This window comes from Mesoplodon bidens (assembly GCF_964165515.1).
Source record: "Mesoplodon bidens genome assembly, chromosome: 11".
Taxonomy (NCBI): domain Eukaryota; kingdom Metazoa; phylum Chordata; class Mammalia; order Artiodactyla; family Ziphiidae; genus Mesoplodon; species Mesoplodon bidens.
Window position 1 is genome coordinate 56,347,351 of NC_138167.1, and position 26,746 is coordinate 56,374,096.

The window sequence follows — 26,746 nt, forward strand, 5'->3', positions numbered from 1 at the left end:
GACAATAGACATGAAAGACATTTCACAGATGAAATATGGGTGGCCAATGAGCCTAATCAATAATGGGAAATATAAATTGAAATTGCAATGAGATATCACATTGCCAACAATGATAAAAAGCTGACCCAGTGTTAGTAAGAATATGTAACAGCTAAGATTCTTTACCTATTGCTAGTGGGAGTTTAAACTGGCACATCTACTTTGGAAAACAATTTTGCATTACCTAGAAGAGTGCATATCATATGAACTAGCCAATTCTACTTCTAGAATTATATCCTAGAAGAAACTTTTATACATGTGTGCCAGGAGAAATGTCAAAAATTGTCAAAGTAGCATTGTTTATCATAGCAAAATATTAAAAACAACTCAAATAATCTTTGTCAGAAGATGCATACATAGATCGTGCTACATTCACACAATAGAAGGCTATATAGGTGAAAACAAATGATGAACTGTATTAGAATCACAAGTGTCAGGGTGATTGAACCTCAAAACATATTACTGGGTGAACAAAAAGTAAGTTGCAGAAAAATGTATAGAGTTTGCCTCAATTTGTTGCAGAAAGCTCAAAAGCAAGCAATTGGAAAAGTCTATATGTGCTATCACAAAAAACAAATTCGGGAAAAGAGTTACCACTAGGGGGCAGGATAGGAAATGCAATTGAGAAGATATTCAAAAGTACTGATTATGTATTATTTCTTAAACTACTATACAAACTAAGTACAAAGGTAACTGTTTATTATTCAGTAAGTTGTACATATATATAATATATCCTCATCATGTATAATTTTATAGAAGATAACATTAATTTTAAAGAGCCAATTGCATTATTAATATATTCTAAGATACTTATAAAATATATCTGCTGGCAAATCTCTAAAAAAACCTTAAAATTTAACTAATTTCTGTTAAAATGTTGTTTTTTAAAAGAATAAAATTCATTTATAGTTATACTGACAGGTTTTCTTAGTAGATGTTATCCCGCCTTTTAAAGAACACATTCCTCCTTCTTCCATCAGAATCTAGAAGAAAAACAAAATTTTAACAACTCCAAATAATATAAAATAATACCTAGTTATAGTTTCTTTTTAACCACACCAATTCATCTTATAGCATTCTTCTTTCATATTACTTTAATTCAACTAAGATGATTTTAAAATCGCAAAGAAAAATTTGCCTGTGATGAACAATAAAATGAAATAAAATATAAATTGGTTTAGAAGCAGCAAGCAACAGAATAGACATTTACCAAGAAATAAATTATTGACAAAAAGGAAAGGCTTCAGGTAACCTTAGCAAATGTAGTTGAAAAAAGACAAAGATATTAAAGCAATTTGAAGATCTATTCTGTTATTCTCTTTCTAATTTCTTAAGTTGGATATCAGTTCATTTACTTTCAGGTTTTCTAAATAATAAAAGCTCTTAGAGGTAAAATTTTTCTTTATAACACACCACTGGCTTTGATTTTCATCAATTTTTATGTAATTTGCTTTTTTTTTTTGATTTTTTCTTTTTCATTGTTAAACCCATAGTGTTTCTTAATTTCCAAGAAGGTAAGGGAGGTTAAACACCTTTTGCTGTTGCTGTTGATTACTACTTTAATGATTTTTTACTAGAGAATGTGGCTATAAATCTCTCCATAGATAAATATCTTATAGTTTCTTTATGGCTTATTATTATATATGAATTATGTTTATAAATGTACCATGGAGTCATAGAAAATAAATATTCTCTGTTGGTGGGATACAGTTTTTTAGATAGATAGTTAGTATAAAAGAGAAACTGTCTGGCTGCTCAATCAAACATGTTTCCCTTTCCTTTTAGTCATACAGCTAAACTACATTTCCTAGCCTCCCTTGTAGTTGGTTTGAACAAATGACTTAAGTTCTGGTCATTGGCAAATATGGTGCAGAACACTACCAGTCTTGGTCTATAAAAATTTTCTCCATAATCCCGCACTTCCTTTTCCCTCTGATTCAACATACATTGCAAACATGGAAAGCTACCAGATAAAAGACAGCAGAGTCCATAGCAGCTAGAGGTCCTGAATAACTTGATAGAGCAGAACCTCTTCTCTAACCCCATTATTCAACCATTTAAAAAGTATTGAATTTTCAGAGGACAGACAGCAGAAGCAAGAAGAAGTACAATCCTGCAGCCTGTGGAAAAAAACCCACATTCATGGAAAGACAGAAAAGATGAAAAGGCAGAGGGCTATGTACCAGATGAAGGAACAAGATAAAACCCCAGAAAAACAACTACATGAAGGGGAGATAGGCAACCTTACAGAAAAAGAATTCAGAATAATGATAGTGAAGATGATCCACAAGCTCGGAAAAAGAATGGAGGCAAAGATCAAGAAGATGCAAGAAATGTTTAACAAAGATCTAGATGAGTTAAAGAACAAACAGACAGAGAAGAACAATACAATAACTGAAAAGAAAAATACACTAGAAGGAATCAAAAGCAGAATAACTGAGGCAGAAGAAGGGATAAGTGACCTGGAAGACAGAATGGTGGAATTCACTGCTGCAGAACAGAATAAAGAAAAAAGAATGAAAAGAAATGAGGACAGTCTAAGAGAACTCTGGGACAACATTAAACTCAACAACATCTGCATTACAGGGGTCCCAGAAGGAGAAGAGGGAAAGGACCCGAGAAAATATTTGAAGAGATTATAGTCGAAAACTTCCCTAACATGGGAAAGGAAATAGCCAGCCAAGTCCAGGAAGTGCAGAGAGTCCCATACAGGAAAAGCCCAAGGAGAAACACACCGAGACACATAGTAATCAAATTGGCAAAAATTAAAGACAAAGAAAAAGTACTGAAAGCAGTAAGGGAAAATGGACAGATAACATACAAGGGAGCTCCCATAAGGTTAACAGCAGATTTCTCAGCAGAAACTCTACAAGCCAGAGGGAGAGGCATCATATACTTAAAGTGAGGAAAGGGAAGAACCTACAACCAAGACTACTCTACCCGGCAAGCACCTCATTCAGATTCGATGGAGAAATCAAAAGCTTTATAGACAAGCAAAAGCTAAGAGAATTCAGCAACACCAAACCAGCTCTACAACAAATGCTAAAGGAACTTCTCTAAGTGGAAAACACAAGAGAAGAAAAGGACCTACAAAAACAAACCCAAAACAATTAAGAAAATGGTAATAGGAACATACATATTGATAATTACCTTAAACGTGAATGGATTAAATGCTCCAACCAAAAGACACAGCCTTGCTGAATGGATACAAATACAAGAACCATATATATGCTGTCTAAAAGAGACCCACTTCAGACCTAGGGACACATTCAGACTGAAAGTGAGAGGATGGAAAAAGATATTCCCTGCAAATGGAAATCAAAAGAAAGCGGGAGTAGCAATACTCATATCAGACAAAATAGACTTTAAAATAAAGAATGTTACAAGAGACAAGGAAGTCACTACATAAGGATCAAGGGATCCATCCAAGAAGAAGATATAACAATTATAAATATATAGGCACCCAACATGGGAGCACCTCAATACATAAGGCAACTGCTAACAGCTATGAAAGATGAAATCGACAGTAACACAATAATAGTGGGGGACTTTAACACCGCACTTACACCAATGGACAGATCATTCAAAGAGAAAATTAAAAAGGAAATACAAGCTTTACATGACACAATAGACCAGATGGATTTAATTGATATTTCTAGGACATTCCATCCCAAAACAGCAGATTACACTTTCTTCTCAAGTGCGCACAGAACATTCTCCAGGATAGATCACATCTTGGGTCACAAATCAAGCCTCAGTAAATTTAAGAAAATTGAAATCATATCAAGTATCTTTTCTGACCACAGTGCTATGAGATTAGAAATCAGTTACAGGGAAAAAAACACAAACACACGGAGGCTAAACAATACGTTACTAAATAACCAAGAGATCACTGAAGAAGTCAAAGAGGAAATCAGAAAATACCTAAAGACAAATGACAATGGAAACACGATGATCCAAAACCCATGGGAGGCAGCAAAAGCAGTTCTAAGGGGGAAGTTTATAGCTATACAAGCTTACCTCAAGAAACAAGAAAGATCTCAAATAAACAATCTAACCTTACACCTAAAGGAACTAGAGAAAGAAGAACAATCAAAACCCAAAGTTAGCAAAGGAAAGAAATCATGAAGATCAGAGCAGAAATAAATGAAATAGAAACAAAGAAAACAATAGCAAAGATCAATAAAATTAAAAAGTGGTTCTTTGAGAAGATAAATTTGATAAACCATTAGCCAGACTCATCAAGAAAAAGAGGGAGAGGACTCAAATCAATAAAATTAGAAATGAAAAAGGAGAAGTTAGAACAGACACCACAGAAATACAAAGCATCCTGAGAGACTACTACAAGCAACCCTATGCCAATAAAATGGACAACCTGGAAGAAATGGACAAATTCTTAGAAAGGTATAACCTTCCAAGACTGAACCAAGAAATAGAAAATATGAACAGACCAATTACAAATAATGAAATTGAAATGGTGATTAAAAATCTTCCAACAAACAAAAGCCCAGGACTAGATGGCTTCACAGGTGAATTCTGTCAAACATTTAGAGATGAGCTAACACACATCCATCTCAAACAATTCCAAAAATTTGCAGACGAAGGAACAGTCCCAAACTCATTCTATGAGGCCACCATCACCCTGATAACAAAAGCAGACGAAGACACTACAAAAAAAAGAAAATTACAGACCAATATCACTGATGAATACAGATGCAAAAATCTTCAGAAAATACTAGCAAACAGAATCCAACAACATATTAAAAGGATCATGCACCATGATCAAGTGGGATTTATCCCACGGATTCAAGAATTCTTCAATATATGCAAATCAATCAATGTGATATACCTTATTAACAAATTGAAGAATAAAAACCATATGATAATCTCAGTAGATGCAGAAAAAGCTTTTGACAAAATTCAATACCCATTTATGATAAAAAAACTCCCCAGAAAGTGGGCCTAGAGGTAACCTACATCAACATAATAAAGGCCATATATGACAAACTCACAGCCAACATTGTTCTCAATGGTGAAAACCTGAAACCATTTCTTCTAAGATCAGGAACAAGACAAGGTTGCCCACTCTCACCACTATTATTCAACATAGTTTTGGAAGTTTTAGCCACAGCAATCAGAGATGAAAAAGAAAGAAAAGGAATCCAAATCAGAAAACAAACCCACAGCAAACATCATTCTCAACTGTGAAAAACTGAAAGCATTTCCTCTAAGATCAGGAACAAGACAAGGATGTCCACTCTCACCACTATTCAATATAGTTTTGTAAGTCCTAGCCATGGCAATCAGAGAAGAAAAAGAAATAAAAAGGAATACAAATTGGAAAAGAAGAAGTAAAGCTGTCACTGTTTGCAGATGACATGATACTATACATAGAGAATCCTAAAGATGCCACCAGAAAACTACTAGAGCTAATCAATGAATTTGGTAAAGTTGCAGGATACAAAATTAATGCACATAAATCTCTTGCATTCTTACACACTAATGATGAAATATCTCAAAGAGAAATTAAGGAAACACTCCCATTTACCATTTCAACAAAAAGAATAAAATACCTAGGAATAAACCTACCTAGGGAGACAAAAGACCTGTATGCAGAATACTATATGACACTGTTGAAAGAAATTAAAGATGATACCAACAGATGGAGAGATATACCATGTTCTTGGATTAGAAGAATCAATATTGTGAAAGTGACTATACTACCCAAAACAATCTAGATTCAATGCAATCCTTATCAAATTCCCAATGGCATTTTTCACAGAAGTAGAACCAAATATCTTAACATTTGTATGGAGACACAAAAGACCCCGAATAGCCAAAGAGGTCTTGAGGGAAAAAAACGGAGCTGGAGGAATCAGACTCCCTGACTTCAGACTATACTACAAAGCTATAGTAATCAAGAGAGTATGGTACCGGCACAAAAACAGAAATATAGATCAATGGAACAGGATAGAAAGCCCAGAGATAAACCCACCCACCTATGATCAATTAATCTATGACAAAGGAGGCAAGGATATACAATGAAGAAAAGACAGTCTCTTCAATAAGTGGTGCTGGGAAAACTGGACAGCTACATGTAAATGAATGAAATTAGAACACTCCCTAACACCATACACAAAAATAAACTCAAAATGGATTTGAGACCTAAATGTAAGACCCGACAGTATAAAACTCTTAGAGGAAAACATAGGAAGAACACTCTGACATAAATCACAGCAAGATCTTGATCCACCTCCTAGAGTAATGGAAATAAAAATAAAAATAAACAAATGGGACCTAATTAAACTTAAAAGCTTTTGCAAAGCAAAGGAAACTACAAACAAGACGAAAAGACAACCATCAGAATGGGAGAAAATATTTGCAAACAAATCAACAGACAAAGGATTAATCTCCAAAATATACAAACAGCTCATGCAGCTCAATATTAAAAAAAACAAACAACCCAATCCAAAAATGGGCAGAAGACCTAAATAGACATTTCTCCAAAGAAGACATACAGATGGCCAAGAAGCACATGAAAAGCTGCTCAACATCACTAATTATTAGAGAAATGCAAATCAAAGCTACAGTGAGGTATCACCTCACACCAGTTAGAATGGGCATCATAAGAAAATCCACAAACAACAAATGCTGGAGAGGGTGTGGAGAAAAGGGAACCCTCTTGCACTGTTGTTGGGAATGTAAATTGATATAGCCACTATGGAGAACAGTATGGAGGTTACTTATGAAACTAAAAAGAGAACTACCATATGACCCAGCAATCTTACTACTGGGCATATACCCTGAGAAAACCATCACTCAAAAAGACAACGTGCACCCCAGTGTTTACTGCAGCACTATTTACAATAGCCAGGTCATGGAAGCAGCCTAAATGCCCATCGACAGACGAATGGATAAAGAAGATGTGGTACATATATACAATGGAATATTAGCCATAAAAAGGAACGAAATTGGGTCATTTGTAAAGATGTGGATGAATCTAGAGACTGTCATACAGAGTGAAGTAAGTCAGAAAGAGAAAAACAAATATTGTATATTAACGCATATATGTGCAACCTAGAAAAATGGTACAGATGAACCAGTTTGCAGGGCAGAAATTTAGACACAGATGTAGAGAACAAATGTATGGACACCAAGAGGGAAAAGCGGCGGGGGGTGGTGGTGGTGGCGTGATGAATTGGGAGAATGGGATTGACATGTATACACTGATGTGTATAAAATAGATGAATAATAAGAATCTGCTGTATAAAAAAAAAGTATTGTAGGCTCAATCCTTAAAACATTCAAGTCTCAAACTTGTACCAGGAACCCACAAGCTGAGAAAGCTACACAGACCCCAAGGTAGACATATACTCCAATGCCAACTTCAGATCTTTTGATAGAGAAAAACAGAAAAAGAGCAGCCCAAATAGAAAAAACAAAACAAAACTGAATTATTCAAGGAATTTCCCCCATTCTCTAGGTTCAGCAAGTCTTCACAATGCCTGCTCAGCAGGATTTCATAATTGGTATGGATCAGTAACTTTCTATATCCTCTTCTTCTCTTCTCTAAATGGGCATTTATTGCATTTATACTGCCCTTAATACTATATATTTTCTTTATATACATATCTTTTGCTATCTTTTTATTTTCAACCTTTATTATTATGTTCTACATGTTTCCTGAAAAATATGTAGAGATATTCGTCTCCTCAATTTGATATTCCTCTAATCTTGATAAGAAACACCAGCCCTCTAATAAAATTTAATATATTGCTAAGCGGGATTCATTCCTTACATTTTACATTTATTGTTTATGTAGAAGTGTTCTCATTTTTTTCCCACCTTGATCAGGTTTCCTACTGTGACATCCCCACTGTTTTGCATTCTGAAGTTCTTCCATGTGTCTCCATTTCTCTAGTGATTATCCTCCCATTTTAAACAATCATATTTAAACTGTATTCCTCTACTATTTTAAAATTAAATAAGTTGCAGTTAAAGATGGCAATGTAGAGGTATCCTGAACTCACCTTCTCCCATGGACACACTGAATCTACAGCTACACACGGAACAATTTCTTCTAAAAGAACCTCCCCTCCCCCCAAAAAAACCCAACTAGCCAAGAGCCTCCCACACATTGGCCAAATTAGAAAAAAACCTACATTGAAGCAGGTAGGACAGGCTGAGACTCAATCTCAGATTATGCTGAGACACCATAAACCCCACTCCAGGTGCAGCAACCCACAATCAGGAAGGAACTTACTACAAGTTTCTCCATGAAGAACTAATGGTTCGAACCTCATATTTGGTTCCTGAACTTCTAAGACCTGCAACGGAGAGATGAGCCTCCCAAACATCAAGATTTGAAAGCCAGTGAAGCCTTTGTCCATGAGATCCACAAGACTATAGCAAACTGACAAACAGTTCTCAAAGTGTTTGCACAAGCTCCACAAGACTATTACCCAGGGCCTAGAGCAGAGGTAGCCCACTGACATACCCAATCTTTCTGTGAAAGAAGCCTATTAGTTTATCTTCATAGATGTGACCTGAACAGAAGGCTTCTAATTAAACTCATATCTAAGAGCAGACTGTAATCCTCTCCAGAGACCTCAGAGTCTAGGCACTATCTTCATGCTCTCCCTCTGCCTTGCTCCCAGAGATGAGCCTGTACACACATCTGTGCCCCAGTTTTTGTAGTTTCCACCCCTTGTCTGCCTTGCTCTGGTAGCCAATGGGTCTTACATTTGTAGGTCCTATAGCACTGTAACAAATGGAGAAAGAATTCTTAACCAGTTATTCCCCCAGGGCACAGCACAGAGGTAGCAGACTGAAACATACACTGAATGTTTCCGTGAGAGAGGCTTATTTGCTTATCTTAAATCTTCAGCCTCAGGAATAGGCTTCTTATTTGACACACATTTAGAGACAGAATGAAATACTTTTCAAAGACCACAGAGACGAGCAGGTGCCATCTTTACGCTTTCCCTCTGCCTTATTCTAGGTTGTCACAAAGAATATCACTTGTTAAATCAGTAAACAAAGGATGTTGCAGCCATCAAGCCGTCAGCTACTGCAGCCTCCCCAACCTCCTGCACCCACAGGTGCACCCTGAGGGATTCAGGATAGAGAAAACAGGATACTGGACCTAGACAGTTAAGGTGCATATCAAAGGAATTATTTCAATGAGCCCAGACACTTGCATCTTCCCACACATAGAAAAGTGTTATATTATTAACTTGAGATGTCTGTTTTTTCTTTAATTAACAGTAATCCTTTGATGTTCTGACTATCTGTTTGTTTGTTGTTTGTTTTTCCAAAAACTCCTATGTATCCTGGCTCTTCCCTTACCTCTAAAGAACAGTTCCTCAGAGCTATCTGAGAGGCTGTCCCCTGGGCTTAAGTCTTCAGTATGCCTGCTGTATAAAACATAATTCTCAGTTTTTAGGTTGTGCATTTTTTTCAGTTGACATTGGTATCTCCCAGAAAAGAGTTTGTGCACACATCTGAGATCCTGACTTTTGAGGCTGCTGCCCAAAGGACACATCCCTTGATAGCCTGGCTCTGGTGGTCAGCAGCGCTTGTTTTCACAGGTTCAATGGGATGGTAGCAAACAAAGAAACAGTTCTCAACTGGCTATCACAACAGGTCTCAGAGCAGAGGGAGCAGAAAGAAATTGCCATCTTAAAGTTTTCTCATGGAAGAGGCATATTTGTGTACTTTAAAAGCTGTTAGCAGAGGGTCCGGCTTCCAATCAGACTAAATCTATGTTTTGACTGAGATCTTCCCCTTTAGGAACCTGGTGGTTTTGGCACACCCTCAACTGGGAGCCACTAAAAATGAACTAGGTTGCTTGGACAATCACAAAGGTTTGAGAGACAACAAAGACCTAGGGTGAGGTCGAAACATAGTGATCATCCCCTGCATGTGGCCACTCTTTCAAGACTAGAAGAGGTAGCTGTTTTCTCTAATGCATAAAAACCAACAAAGAGTGTCAGGGAAAATGAAGAAACAGAAGAATCTTTTCCAGATGAAAGAAAAAGATAAAGCCTCAGAAGAAGACCTTAATGAAATGGAGATAAGCAATTTAGCTTATACCTTACAAAATAACAGCCATAAAACTGCTCGCTGAGGTCAGGAGATCAGCACATGAGCTAAGTGAGAATTTCAACAAAGAAACAGAAAATACAAGAAAATACCAAACAGAAATCAGAGCTGAAGAATACAATAAGTGAACCGAAAAATACAACAGAAAGGTTCAACAGAAGACCAGATTAAGCTGAAGAAGTGATCAGAAGATTCAAAATAAGGCAAAGGAATTCATCAAATCAGAGTAGCAAAAAAGATAAAGGAATGAAAAAAAGTGAAAATAGCGTAAGGGACTTATGGGACAATATCAAGTGGACCAATATTCACATTATAGGGGTCCAAAAATGAAAAGAAGAAGAAAAAAGGGCAGAAAACTGGTTTGAAAAAATTATGGCCAATAAATTCCCTAACGTGGGGAAGGAAACATACCTCTAGATCCAAGAAGACAATAAAGTTCCAAATAAGATGAATCCAAAGAGACTCTCACCAGGACACATTATAATTAACTTATCAAAAGTTAAAAACAAGGAGACAGTCTTAAAAGCAAGAGAAAAACAACTTGTTAAGTATAAGGGAAACCTCATAAGACTATCAGCAGGTTTTTCAGCATAAACTTTGCAGTCCAGAAAGGAGTGGCACAATATATTCAAATTGCAGGAAGAAAAAAAAAAAACTACCAACCAACAATACTCTACCTGGAAAATCTGTTCTTCAGATTAGAAGAAGAGATAAAGAGTTTTCCAGAAGGCAAAAACTAAAGGAGTTTTTCACCACTAGACTGGCCTTAAAAGAAATGTTAAAAGAACTTCTTTAAGACAAAATAACAGTAATTAGTAACACAAAAATATGTGAAAGTATAAATCTCACTGGTAAAGGTAAATATGTAAAATTTAGAATAATCTAATGCTGTAAGGATGGTTAATCACTTATAAAACTAGTATGAAAGTTAAAAGACAAAAGTAGTAAAAATAACAACTACAGTAACTTGTTAATAGATACACAAGATAAGAAGAAGTAAGGTGTGACATCGAAAACAAAATGGGGGAGGGAAATAAAAATGTAGAGCTTTTATCTTTAGCTCAAGATGGTGAAGTAGAAGAATGTGGACTCATCCCTTCTTACAGAAACACCAAAATCACAACTAATTGCTGAACAACCATGGACTGAAAAATGCTAGAACCTACCAAAAAAGATACCCTACAGCCTAAGACAAAGAAGAAGCCACAATGAGACGTTAGGAGGGGCACAATCACGATAAGATCAAACACCATACCAGCCAGGTGGGTGACCCATGGACTGGAGAGCAATTGTGCCACAGAGGCCCTCTTGCAGGAGTGAAAGTCCTGAGCCCCATGTCAGTCTTCCCAGCCTGGGGGTCCAGCAATGGAGGAGGAGCCCCAAGGGAATCTGGCTTTGAAAGCCTGTGGGGTTTGGTCACAGAAAATCCATGGAACTGGAGGAAACAGAGACTCCACTCTTGAAGGGGGCACAGAAGGTTCTGTGTGGAACAGAACCCAGGGGAAAAAAGCTGTGACCTCATAAATGATACGGCCAGACCTACCTGCTAATATTGGAGGGTATCCTGCAGAGGCAGGGAGTGGTTATGGCTCACTGTGGGGACAAAGACACTGGCAGTGGCAGTTCTGGGGAGTATTCTTTTAGAGAATACTCCCAGAGGCTGCCATTAGCCCCACTCAAAAGTGTTGGGTGCCCCAGGCCAAACAACAAACAGGGCAGGAACACAGCCCCATCCATCAGCAGACAGGCTGCTTAAAGGTTTCTTGAGCATGGCCCTGCCCACCAGAGGGACAAGACCAAGCTCCACTCACCAATGGAGTCCCTTTATCAGGAAATCTGCAAAACCTCTTACACACCCTCAACCACCAGAGGACAGACAGAAGCAAGAACTACAATCCTGCAGCCTGTGGAACAGAAACCACAATCACAGAAAGTTAGACAAAATGAGAAGGCAGAGGAATACCTCCCAGATGAAGGAACAAGATAAAACCCCAGAAGAACAACTAAGAGAAGTGGAGATAGGCAATCTGCTAGAAAAAGAATTCAGAATACTGAGAGTGAAGATGATCCAAGATGCTGGAAAAAGAATGGAGGCAAGGATTGAGAAGGTTCAAGAAATGTTTAACAAAGACTTAGAAGAATTAAGAACAAACAGAGATGAACAATACAATAACTGAAGTGAAAAATAGACTAGAAGGAATCAATAGCAGAATAACTGAGGCAGAAGAACGAATAAGTGACGTGGAAGACAGAATGGTGGAAATCACTGCTGCAGTGCAGAACAGAATAAAGAAAAAAGAATGAAAAGAAATGAAGACTGCCAAAGAGATCTCTGGGACAACATTAAATGCACCAACATTTGCATTACAGGGGTTCCAGAAAGAGAAGAGAGAGAGAAAGGACTCGAGAAAATATTTGAAGAGATTATAGTCGAAAACTTCCTTAACATGGGAAAGGAAATAGCCACCCAAGTCCAGGAAGCACAGAGAGTCCTGGGCAGGATAAACCCAAGGAGAAACATGCCGAGACACACAGTAATCAAACTGACAAAAATTAAAGATAAAGAAAAAATACTAAAAGCAACAAGGGAAAAGCAACAAATAACATAGAAGGGAACGCCCATAAGGTTAACAGCTGATATCTCAGCAGAAACTCTTCAGGCGAGAAGGAGTGGCACAATATATTAAAATGATGAAAGGGAAAAACCTACAACCAAGAATACTCTACTGAGCAAGGCTTTAATTCAGATTCAATGGAGAAATCAAAAGCTTTACAGAGAAGCAAAAGCTAAGAGAATTCAGCACCACCAGACGAGCTTTGCAACAAATGCTAAAGGAACTTCTCTAAGCAGAAAAGAATAAGCCACAACTAAAAATGGGAAAATTACTAATGGAAAAGCTCACTGGTAAAGGCAAACAAACAGTAAATGTAGGAAATCATCTGTACAAAATATGGTATCAAAACCAGAAATTGTGAGAAGAGGAGAGCACAAATGCAGGATATTGGAAAGGCATTTGAAATGAAAAGACAAGCAACTCAAAACAATCTTGCTTATATATACACTGCTATATCAAAGCCTCATGGTAACTGCAAACTGAAAATCTACAATACATACACATATAAAGCAGAATAAGCAATGCAAATACAACACTAAAGTTAGCCATCAAATCACAAGAAAAGAGAACAAAAGAGGAAGGGAAGAAAAAGACCAATAAAAACAAACACAAAACAATTAACAAAATGGCAATAAATACATATATATCAATAATTACTTAAATGTAAACAGATTAATTGCTCCATCCAAAAGACAGAGACTGGCTGAACGGATACAAAAACAAGACCCATATATCTTCTGTCTACAAGAGACCCACTTCAGATCTAGGGACACATACAGACTGAAAATTAGGGGATGGAAGAAGTGTTCCATGCAAATGAAAATCAAAAGAATCACAATACTCCTATCGGACAAAATACACTTTAAAATAAAGACTTTACAAGAGACCAAGAAAGACATTACATAATGATCAAGGGAACAATCCAAGAAGAAGATATAACAATTGTAAATATATATGCACCCAAATAAGAGTACCTCAGTATATAAGACAAATATTAACAGCCATAAAGGGAGAAATCGACAGGAACACAATATTAGTGGGGAACTTTAACACCCCAATTTCATCAGTGGACAGATCATTCAGACAGAAAATCAATAAGGAAACACAGGCCTTAAATGACACATTAGACCAGGTGGACTTAACTGATATTTACAGAGCATCCCATCCAAAAGCAGAAGAATACACATTCCTCTCAAGTGCACATGAAACATTCTCCAGGATTGATCACTGGGCCACAAAGTGAGCCTCAGGAAATTTAAGAAAACTGAAATCGTATCAAGCATCTTTTCTGACCACAGCACTATGAGATTAGAAATCAACAAAAAGAAAAAAAACTGTAAAAAAACACAAACACATAGAAGTTAAACAATATCCTACTAAACAACCAATGGAAAGAGGAAATCAGAAAAATATGTAGAGGCAGTTTAAAGGGTCTGGAGGAAAAAGAAGTTTGGCGGTCACAGAGAGGGGGTCTGGGAAGCACCTGGCAAGCAGCTCTCCAGATTAAAGAACTTGACTGAAGTTAAGGAACTTCTGGACAGAGAGGCTTAAAATGTGGATGCATATCATTTCTCTAAAAGGATCTTGGTTCACGAGCCAGGAGTTGGGCTGAAGCTCCTGTGATGGGAGCTCTGAGTCCAAACCACGGGACTAACAGAGAACCTCAGACCCCAGGGAATATTCATTGGAGTGAAGTCTCCCAGAGGTCCTCATCCCTGAACCAAGACTTAGCTCTACTCAACAGCTTACAAACTCCACTGTTGGAAGCCTCAGGCCAAACAACCACTAAGATAGGAACACAATCCCACCCATAAAGAAAAAAAAAATGAGACAGCAAAAAAATATGTCACAGATGAAGGAGCAAGGTAAAAACTTACAGGACCAATAAATGAAGAGAAAATAGGGAATCCACCTGAAAAAGAATTCAAAGTAATGATAGTAAAGATGATCCAGAATCTCAGAAATAGAATGGAGGCATGGATTGACAAAACACAAGAAATGTTTAACAAAGATCTAGAAGAACTAAAGAACAAATGAACAGAGATGAGCAACACAATAACTGAAATGAAAAATACACTGGAAGGAATGAATAACCAAGGCAGAAGAACAAATAAGTGAGCTGGAAGACAAAATGGTGGAAATAACTGCCAAGAGCAGAAAAACGAAAAAAGAATGAAAAGAATTGAAGACAATCTCAGAGACCTCTGGGGCAACACTGAATGCACCAACATTTGAATCATAGGGGTCCCAGAAGAAGAAGAGAAAAACAAAGGGTCTGAGAAACTATTTGAAGAGATTATGGTGGAAAACTTCCCTAATATGGGAAAGGAAATAGTCACCCAAGTCCAGGAAGCACAGAGAGTCCCATAAAGGATACACCCTAGGGCAAACACACCAAGACACATATTAATCAATCTAACAAAAATTAAATTCGAAGAAAAAAATATTAAAAGCAGCAAGGGAAAAACAAAAAAAATACATACAAAGGAGTCCCCATAAGGTTATCAGCTGATTTTTCAGCAGAAACTCTGCAGTCTAGAGGGAGTGGCAGGATATACTTAAAGTGATGAGAAAGAAAAACCTACAACCAAGATTAATCTACCCAGCAAGGATCTCATTCAGATTCAATGGAGAAGTCAAAAGCTTTTCAGACAAGAAAAAGCTAATAGAATTCAGCACCACCAAACCAGCTTTACAACAAATGTTAAAGAAACTTCTCTAGGTGGGAAACACAAGAGAAAAAAAAGACCCACAAAAACAAATCCAAAATAATCAAGAAAATGGTAATAGGAACATACATATCAATAATAACTTTGAATGTAAATGGATTAAATGTCCCAACCAAAATATACAGACTGGCTGAATGGATACAGAAACAAGACCCATATATATACTGTCTTCACTTCAGAACAAGGGACACATACTGACTGAAAATGAAGGGATGGAAATAGATATTCCATGCAAATGGAAATCAAAAGAAAGCTGGAGTAGCAATACTCATATCAGATAACATAGCCTTTAAAAAAAAGACTGTTACAAGAGATAAGGAAGAACATTACCTAATGATCAAGAGATCAATCCAAGAAAAAGATATAACAATTATAAATGTTTATGTACCCAACAAAGGAGCACCACAATACATAAGGCAACTGCTAACAACCATGAAAGGGGAAATCGACAGTAATACAATAATAGTAGGGGACTTTAACACCCCACTTACACCAATGGACAGATCATCCAAAGAGAAAATAAATATGGAAACACAAGGTTTAAATGCCACAATAAACCAGATAGGTTTAATTATTATTTATAGAACATTCCACCCAAAAGGGGTAAAATACACTTTCTTCTCAAGTGCAAACAGAACATTCTCAGAATAGATCATATCTTGGGTCACAAATCAAGCCTCAGAAAATTTAAGAAAATTGAAATTGTATCAAGCATCTTTTCTGACCACGATGCTATGAGACTGGAAATCAACTACAGGAAAAAGACTATAAAAAACACAAATACATGGAGGCTAAACAGTGCAGTATGAAATAACCAAGATATCACTGAAAAATCAAAGAAGAAATTAAAAAATACACAGAAACAAATGAAAACGAAAACATGTCCCCTAAAACCTCTGAAATGCAGCAAAAGCAGTTCTGAGAGGGAAGTTTATAGCAATTCAATTTCACCTCAAGAAACAATAAAAATCTCAAATAAACAATCTACCCTATACCTAAAGCAACTAGAGAAAGAAGAACAAAGAAAACCCAAGACAGTAGAAGGAAAGAAATCATAAAGATCAGAGCGGAAATAAATGAAATAGAAACAAAGAAAACATCAGCAAAGATCAATAAAACTAAAGCTGGTTCTTTGAGAAGATAAACAAAATTGAACCCTTGGCCAGACTCATCAAGAGAAAAAGGGAGAGGTCACAAATCAATAAAATTAGAAATGAAAAAGGAGAAATCACAACAGACACAACAAAACTACAAAGGATTATAAGAGACTACTACAAACAACTATATGACAATAAAATGGACAGTCACAAAGAAATGGACAAATTCTTGGAAAACTACAAGTTTCCAAGACTGAACATGGAAGAATTAAAAAGTATAAACAGACCTATCACAAGTAATGAAATTGAAACTAATTAAAAATCTTCCAACAAACAGAAGTCCAGGACCAGATGGCTTCACAGGCAAATTCTATCAAACATTTAGAGAAAACGTAACACCTATCCTTCTCAAACTCTTCCAAAATACTGCAGAGGGAGGAACACCCCCAAATTCATTCTATGAAGCCACCATCACCCTGATACCAAAATCAGAAAAAAGATATCACAGGGCTTCCCTGGTGGCGCAGTGGTTGAGAGTCCACCTGCCGATGCAGGGGACACGGGTGCGTGCTCCAGTCCAGGAAGATCCCACATGCCGCGGAGAGGCTAGGCCCGTGAGCCATGGCTGCTGAGCCTGCGCATCCAGAGCCTGTGCTCTGTAATGGGAGAGGCCACAACAGTGAGAGGCCCGTGTACCACAAAAAAAAAAAAAAGAAAGAAAAAGAAAAAGGTATCACACACAAAAAATTATAGACCAATATCACTGATGAACATACATGCAAAAATCCTGAGCAAAATACTAGCAAACAGAATCCAACAACATATTAAAAGGATCATACACCATGATCAAGTGGGATTTATCCCAGGGATGCAAGGATTCTTCAATATATGCAAATCAACAAGTGTGATACACCATATTAACAAATTAAAAAAAAAACATATGATCATCTCAATAGATGCAGAAAAATCTTTTGACAAAATTCAACACCAAGTTATGATAAAAACTCTCCAGAAAGTGGGCATAGACAGAACCTACCTCAACATAATACAGGCCATACATGACAAACACACAGCAAACATCATACTCAATGGTAAACAACTGAAAGTGTTTCCACTAAGATCAGGAACAAGACAAGGATGTCCAATCTCACCATTCTTATTCAACATAGTTTTGGAAGACCTAGCCATGGCAATCAGAGAAGAAAAAGAAATTAAAGGAATACAAATTGGAAAAGAAGAAGTAAAACTTTCACTGTTTGCAGATGATAAGATACTATACATAGAAAATCCTAAAGATGCCACCAGAAAACTACTAGAACTAATTAATGAATTTGGTAAGGTTGCAGGATACAAAATAAATAAACAGAAATCTCTTGCTTTCCTATACACTAACAATGAAAAATCAGAAAGAGAAATTAAGGAAACAATCCCACTTAACATTGCACCAAAAAGAATCAAATACCTAGGAATAAACCTACCTAAGGGAGACTTCCCTGGTGGTACAGTGGTTAAGAATCCACCTGCCAATGCAGGGACATAGGTTCGAGCCCTGCTCTGGGAAGATCCTACATGCTGCAGAGCAACAAAGCCTGTGAGACACAACTACTGAAGCCTGTGCACCTATAGCCCATGCTCCACAACAAGAGAAGCCACCGTAATGAGAAGCCCGTGCACCTCAATGAAGAGTAGCCCTTGCTCTCCACAACTAGAGAAAGCCCACACACAGCAACGAAGACCCAATGCATCCCAAAATCAATCAATCAATCAATAAATTTATTAAATAAGAAAAACATAAAACCCACATAAGGAGGTGAAAGACTTAGAAAACTATAAAAAACTATACTCAGAAAACTATAAAACACTGATGAAAGAAATCAAAGATGACATAAACAGATGGAGAAATATACCATGTTCTTGGATTGGAAGACTCAATATTGTGAAAATGACTATACTACCCAAAGCAACCTACAGATTCAATGCAATCCCTATCAAATTATCAATGGCTTTCTTCACAGAATTAGAGCAAAAAATTTTACAACTCATGTGGAAACACAAAAGACCCTGAATATTCAAAGCAATCTTGAGAAAGAAAAACAAAGCTGGAGGAATTTGGCTCCCTGACTTCAAACTATACTACAAAGCTTCAGTAATCAAGACAATATGGTACTGGCACAAAAACAGAAATATAGATCAATGGCAAAGGAAAGACCAGAGATAAACCCATGCACATATAGTCACCTAATTTATGACAAAGGAGGCAAGAACATACAATGGAGAAAAGACAGCCTCTTCAGTTAGTTGTGTTGGGAAAACTGGACAGCTACATGTAAAAGAATGAAATTAGAACACTCCCTAACACCATACACAAAAATAAACTCAAAACAGATTAAAGACCTAAATGTAAGACTGGACACTATAAAATTCTTAGAGGAAAACATAGGAAAAACGATCTTTGACATAAATCACAGCAAGATCTTTTTTGACCCACCTCCTAGGGCAATGAAAATAAAAATAAAAATAAACAAATGGGACCTAATTAAACTTAAAAGCTTTTGCACAGCAAAGGAAACCATAAACAAGACAAAATGACAACCCTCAGAATGGGAGTAAATATTTGTAAATGAAACAACAGACAAATGATTAATCTCCAAAATATACAAACAGCTCATGGAGCTCAATATCAAAAAAAAAACAAGTCTCAAATTCTTTTTAAAGACTGAAATAATATCAAGCATGTTTTCCAACTACAATGGTATTAAACTAGGAATCAATTACAAGAGCAAAACTGGAAAATTCAAATATTTGGAGATTAAACAAAATGTTCCTGAACAACCACGGGTTAAAGAAGAAATCAAAAGAGAAAAAAATATCTTGAGACAAATGAAACTGGAAATAACAACATAACAAGACTTAAAGGATGTAGCAAAAACAGTTCTAAAAGGGAAATTCATGGTGATAAATGCCTACATCAATAAACAAAAGATCTCAAATAAACAAAGGAACTTTACACTTCAAGGAACTAGAATGAGAACGAACTGAGCCTACAGATAGTAGATGAAATAAAAAAACAAATTTTAGAGCAGAAATAAATAAAATAGAAAATAAAAAGATAACAGAAAAGATTAATAAAACTAAGAACTGCTTTCTTGAAAAGATAAAACAAAATTAACAAACTTATTTAGACCCAACAACAAAAACAAAAGAGAGGACTCAAATAATAAAATCATAAATGAAAGAGGAGACACTACAACTGATACCACAGAAATACGAGTGATCATAAGACAGTACTCTGAAAACCAGCAAAGTGGACAACCTAGAATTTAGGGAAAATTCCTAGAAACTACAACCTACAAGACTAATCCATGAAGAAATAGAAAATATGAACAGACTGATAATTGGTAAGAAGATCAAATCAGTAATCAAATACTCCCTAACAAAGAAGTCTAGGACCAATGACTTCACTGATGAATTCTACCAAATATTTAAAGAAAGTTAATATAAATCCTTCTCAAACTCTTCCAAAAAACAGAAGATGAGGAAACACTTCAAAACTCCTTTTATATAATCAGCATTACCTTGATACAAACACCAGACAAGAACACAACAAGAAAAGAAAATTACAGGCCAATAACCCTGGTGAACATAGATTCAAAAATCCTCAAGAAAATATTAACAAACTGAATTCAAAAATACATTAAAAGAATCATACAGCATGATCCAGTAGGATTTATTCCAAGGATAAGGATGGTTCAACATAACACAAATCAGTCAATGAGTTATACCATATTAACAAAATGAAGGGTAAAAATCATATAATCATTGATATGAATACAGAAAAAGCATTTGCAAAAATTCACATCCATCTATGTCTATACTTTTTTAACAAAAGGGTATAAAGAGAATGCACCTCAACATAATAAAGGCCATGTATGACAAGCTTACAGCTAATATCACATTCAATGATGAAAAGCTGAAAGCTTTTTCTCCAAGATCAGGAACAAGGGAAAGATACCCACTCTCACCACTTTTATTCAACATAATATTGGTAATATTTGCTAGAGTCAATGGACAAAAAAAAGAAAAGCAAAAGAAATAAAAAGCATTCAAAACTGAAAGGAACTATTAAAATTGTCTTTATCTGCTTATAACACAATATTTTATACAGAAAACGCTAAAAATTCCACTGTTGCCAAAAAAAACTGTACAATAAATAAATTCGGGTAAAGGATACATAACCACACACAAAAGTAAGTTGCATTTCTATACACTAAAAATGAACTATCAGAATAAGAAATTAAGGAGACAACCTTGGGCTTCCCTGGTGGCGCAGTGGTTGAGAGTCTGCCTGCTGATGCAGGGGAGGTGGGTTCGTGCCCCGGTCCAGGAAGATCCCACATGCCGCGGAGCGGCTGGGCCCGTGAGCCATGGCCGCTGAGCCTGCGTGTCCGGAGCCTGTGCTCCACAATGGGAGAGGCCACAGCGGTAAGAGGCCCGAGTACCACAAAAAAAAAAAAAAAAAAAAAAAAAAGGAGACAACCTTATTTACAATTGTATCAAAAAGAATAAAATACCTAGAAATAAGTTTAACCAAAGAGGTGAAATACCTGTACACTAAAAACTATAGAACATTAATAAAAGAAATTGAAGACACAAATAAATGGGAAGATAGTCCATGATAACGGAATGGAATAATTAATATTGTTAAAATGCCCATTCTAGTCAGAGTCATCCGCATATTCAATGCAATCCCTGTGAAAATTCCAATGATATTTTTCACAGAAATAGAAAAAAAATCATAAAATTGGTATGGAACCACAACAAAACCCGAATGGCGAAGACAATATTGAGAAAAAAGAACAGAGCTGGAGGCATCATATTTCATAATCTCAAACAATATTAAAGATATAGTAATCAAAACAATATGATATTGACATAAAAACAGACACATAGGCCAATGGAACAGAAAAGAAAGCCCAGAAATAAACCCATACATATTTGGTGAATTAATTTATAACAAAGGAGCCAGGAATATACAATGGAGAAAGGACAGTCTTTTCAATAAATGGTGCTGGGAAAACTGAACAGCCACACACAAAAGAATGAAAAATGGACCCCTATCTTATATCATACATAAAAATTAACTCAAAATGGATGAAAGACTTGAATATAAGACCTGAAACCAAAAAACCACTAGAAAAATACACAAGTGGCAAAATCTTTGACATACATCTTGGCAATGATTTTTTGAGTTTGACACCAAAAGCAAAGGCAACTAAAGCAAATATAAACAAGTGGGACTACATCGAACCGAAAAGCTTTTCACAGAAGAGGAAGCCATCAAAAAATTGAAAAACTAACCTATTGAATGGAAGAAAATATTTGTAAATCATGTATCTGATAAGGGGTTAATAGCCAAAATATATAAACTACTCATATAACTCAAAGTGAAAAAACAACAATCCCACTAAAAAATGGGCAGACAACCTGAACAGACATTTTTCCAAAGAAGATCTACAGGCAGCCAACAGGTACAGAAAAAGATGCTTAACAAAATGAATCATCAAGGAAATTCAAATCAAAACCACATCTGTGAGAATAGCTAGCATCAAAAACATAAGCAAAAACAAGCCTTGGCAAGGATGTGGAGAAAAGGGAACCCGGGTGCACTATTGGTGGGAATGTAAATTGTTCAGCTGCTACCGAAAAATAGAATGGGGTTTCCTCAAAAAAAATTAAAAATAGGGTAAATCCTGAGTTCTCATCACAAGGAATTTTTTTCTATTTCTTTAATTTTGTATCTATATGAGATGATGGACGTTCACTGTACTTACTATGCTAATCATTTCATGATGTATGTAAGTCAAATCATTATGATGTATACCTTAAACTCATACATGCTGTATGTCAATTATATCTTAATAAAACTGGAAGAAAAAATTAAAAGTAGAACTACCATATGATCCAGCAATTCCACTTCTGGTATTTTTCCAAGGAAAAGAAGACACTAACTCAAAAAGATTATCCTCACCACCATGTTCACTGAAGCATTATTTATAATAGCCAAGACATAGAAACAACCTACATGTCCATCAATGGATGAATAAAGAAGATGTAGTATATATATCTATATATACACACACAATGGAATACTATTCAGCCATAAAAAGTAAGGAAATCCTGCCAACTGCAACAACATGGATGGACCTTGAGGGCATCATGTTAAGTGAAATAAATCAGGCAGAGAAAGAAAAATACCATATGATCTCACTTATACATGTAATCTGAAAAAAAAATCATAGAATAGATTAGTGGTTGCTAGTGTTCGGGGGTGGGGTATGGGCAAAATTAGGGAAGGTGGTAAAAATGTAGAAACTTCCAATTATAAAATAAATAAGTCCTGGGGATGTAATGTACAGGATGGTGACTATAGTTAATAATACTGTATTTTATATTTGAAAGTTCCTAGAGAGTATATCTTAAAATTTCTCATCCAAAGAAAAAGAATTGGTAACTGTGTAGTGATCCATGTTAACTAGACTTATTGTGGCGATCTTTTCACAGTGGGTACACATATCAAATCACTATGTTGTACACTTTAAATAACTGTTATATGTCAATTATACCTCCATAAAAATAATAAAGTAGTTTCCTTTTCGAGGGTGGCAGCGAGCACGGATAGAGCACCATGAAGGCCTCGGGCACACTTCCAGAGTACAAGGTAGTGGGGCGCTGCCTGTTGACCTCCAAATGCGGCATGTCTCCCCTCTACTGCATGCACATCTTTGCGCTTAATCATGTTGCCAAGTCCTGTTTCTGGTACTTTGTGTCTCAGCTGAAGAAGATGAGAGAGTATTCAGGGGAAATTGTCTACTGTAGACACGTGTTGGAGAAATCTCCCCTGCGGGTGAAGAACTTTGGCTTCTCGCTGCACTATGACTTCCGCAGCACTGAGAGTACCGGGACCTGACCACAGCCAGTGCAGTCACCCAGTGCTACCGAGACATGGGCGCCTGGCACCGCGCCTGGGCCCACTCGATCCAGATCACAAAAGCAGAAGAGATTGCAGCCAGCAAGTGCTGTCGACCAGCAGTCAAGCAGTTCCACGACTCCAAGATCAAGTTCCCACTGCCCTACTGGGTTCTCTGTTGCCAGCACAAGCCACAGCTCACCACTAAGAGGCCCAACACCTTCTTTTAGATGCAGGCCCTCCCTGTCCCCAGGTCTGCCCAAATAAAACTCACTGGGAAAACTGGAAAAAAAATTATTATATCCTCCAAGATGTTCTGCTTTCCTATTCCATTCCACATAAAACAAAAGGATCTTGGAACACCCCTAATTACCCATACCCTACTATCTGCCATCCAAGAGGAGTCTTTGTTTGGTTTGATTTTTGGTTTTGGTTTGCTTGTTTGCTATCTCTTCATTAATTCTGCCTCAGTAGGAATTACCTGTCCCGAAGTTTCCCAACCAGTAGGCAGGTATAGCTCAGTTCCTCTACTGCTCCAATCCCTTTCTTCCTCTCTTATTATGACTCCTGCCTTGGTCTCTCTTGTAAAATTTAAGATTTTAGCCAGGGTTCCACTATGCCTTTAGCCCTGTCTAGGCATCAAAAATTAAAAGCTGATACCTGCTCTACCTAAAGAACTCATACCACCTGATACCCTTCAGGTTCTACCAGTGAGCTTATTTTCTTTTCTGACTTGCTCTAGACACATTCAAGCTGCCATAGATGTAGAGATAGTTTTTTAAGGATTCTGACCTGCTCATGATTCATTCTTTAAGAGGATATATCTATATTATTCTTATTTAGGAAATATGAGTTATTTAAAGGAGTAACAGGATAGCATCTAATATTACTGACCACATTCCCTTCCTTGAAAATCTCTCCCATTTTTCTTTCCTATGATACCATTCTTTGAGTACTCCCAAATCTCTCTAGCAGCTCATTCTCTCTCTCTTTTTTGATGGTAAACAATATTTATTTTCACTGACTAGCAAACAAAAGGAAAATTAATACATAATTCAGTTTTGTTTATTCCGATTTTATTTACTGTATTAATTACTGAAACCTAACAGAATCTTGGAAAGCAACTTTTAATGGAAATACAGTTGATTTACAATATTATTTAGTTTAGGTGTACAGCATAGTAATTCAGTATTTTTGCAGATTATACTCCATTATAAGTTATTACGAGATAATGGTGCTAATTACCTGTGCTATACAATACATCCTTGTTGCTTATCTATTTTATACTTAGTCGTTTGTATCTCTTAACCCCACACCCCTAATTTGTTCCTCCCTGCTTTCCTATCCTCACTGGTAACCACAAGTTTGTTTGCTATATCTGTGAGTCTATTTCTGTTTTGCATATGCGTTCATATGTATTATGTTTTAGATTCTACATATAAATGATATCATACACTATTTTTCTTTCTCTGCCTGACTTATTTCAGTAAGCATAATATCCTCTAGGGCCATAGGGTCATCAACATTGCTGCAAATGGCTAATATTCCATTGTGTGTGTGTGTGTGTGTGTGTATATCTCCCACATCTTCTTTATTCATTACTTTGTTGATGGACACTAGGGTTGCTTCCATGTCTTGGCTAGTATAAATAGTGCTGCTATAAATTTTGGGGCACATGTAACTTTGCAAATTAGTGTCTCCTTTTTTTCCTGATATATATACTAAAGTGGGATTGCTGGATCATATGTTAACTCTATTTTTAGTTTTTTAAGGCACTTCCATAGTGTTTTCCATAGTAGCTGCATCAATTTACATTCTCACCAACAGTGTACAAGTGTCCCCTTTTCTCCACATCCTAACATTTGTTATTTGTAGAATTTTTGATGATAGCCATTCTGACAGTTGTGAGGTGATATCTCATTGCTGTTTTGATTTGCATTTCTCTAATAATTAGTGATGTTGAGCATCTTTTCATGGGCCTGTTGGCCATCTGTATGTCTTCTTTGAAAAAAAAAGTCTGTTCAGGTCTTTGATCATTTTTTGATTGGTTATTTGGGTTTTTTGATATTGAGTTGTATGAGCTGTTTACGTATTTTTTGATATTAATCCCTTGTTGATTGCATCATTTCTAAATATTTTCTCCCATTCTGCTGGTTGGCTTTTCATTTTGCCAATGGTTTTATTTGCTGTGGAAAAGCTTTTAAATTTAATTAGGTCCCATTTATTTATTGTTGATTTTATTTCTTTTGCCTTAGGAGACAAAGCCCCCAAAATATTGTTACAAGTTATGTCAAAGGGTATTCTGCCTATGTTCTCTTCTAGTTTTTTTGTTTCACGTCTTATAGTTAGGTCTTAAACCATTTTGAGTTTATTTTTGAATATGGTGTGAGGAAATGTTCTAATCTCATTATTTTATGTCTAGTTTGGCCAGCACCACTTGTTGAAGAGACTCTGTTTTCTCCATTGTATATTCTTGCCTCTTCTGTCATAGATTAATTTACCATAGTTCTGTGGGTTTCTTTTTGGGCTCTCTATTCTGTTCCATTTATCTATGTGTCTGTTTTTGTGCCAGTACCATGCTGTTTTGAATACTTCAGTTTTATTGTATTCTCTGAAGTCTGAGAGGGTAATTCCTCTGGCTTTGTTCTTTTTCTCAAGATTGCTTTGGCAACTCAGGGTCTTCTGTGGTTCCATATAAATTTTAGGATTATTTGGTCTAGTCCTGTGAAAAATATCATGAGTGTTTGATAGGGATTATATGAAATCTGTAGATTGCTTTGGGTGGTATGGCCATTTTAACAATATTAATTCTTCAAAGCCACAAATGTGATATCTTTCCATTTCTTTGTATCATGTTCAATTTCCTTCATCAATGTTTTATAGCTTTCAGAGTATAGGTCTCTCATCTTCTTAAGTTTATTCCTAGGTATTTTATTTTTTTGGTGTGATTTTTAAATGGGATTTTTAAAAACTTTCTCTTGTATCCCACCACCTTGCTGCATTCACTTATTAGTTCTAGTAGTTTTTGTGTGAGACTTTAGGGTTCTCTATATAAAGTATCGTGTCATCTGCAACTAATGACCATTTTACCTCTTTCCTTCCAATTTGGATAACTTTCATTTCTTTTTCTTGCCTGATTTCTGTGGCTAGGGCTTCCAGTACTACGGTAAATCAAAGCAGCAAGAGTGAACACCC

General features: G+C 36.3%; 1 protein-coding gene and 1 pseudogene across 2 annotated transcripts in view; one reads left to right on the forward strand and one right to left on the reverse strand.

Annotated features, from left to right (window-relative positions):
- The window catches only part of REDIC1 (regulator of DNA class I crossover intermediates 1), a gene marked incomplete at its 3' end in the record, with an annotated part of 58,320 nt that overhangs the window by 8,219 nt on the left and 23,355 nt on the right, over positions 1-26,746 (reverse strand). The window contains 1 exon segment of the mRNA XM_081248142.1: positions 959-1,022. Within this exon segment, the coding sequence (XP_081104268.1) occupies positions 959-1,022 (64 nt within the window).
- Positions 23,270-23,815, forward strand: LOC308624665 (large ribosomal subunit protein eL20-like; annotated as a pseudogene). Its single transcript has one exon. The product of its transcript is annotated as a large ribosomal subunit protein eL20-like (transcript).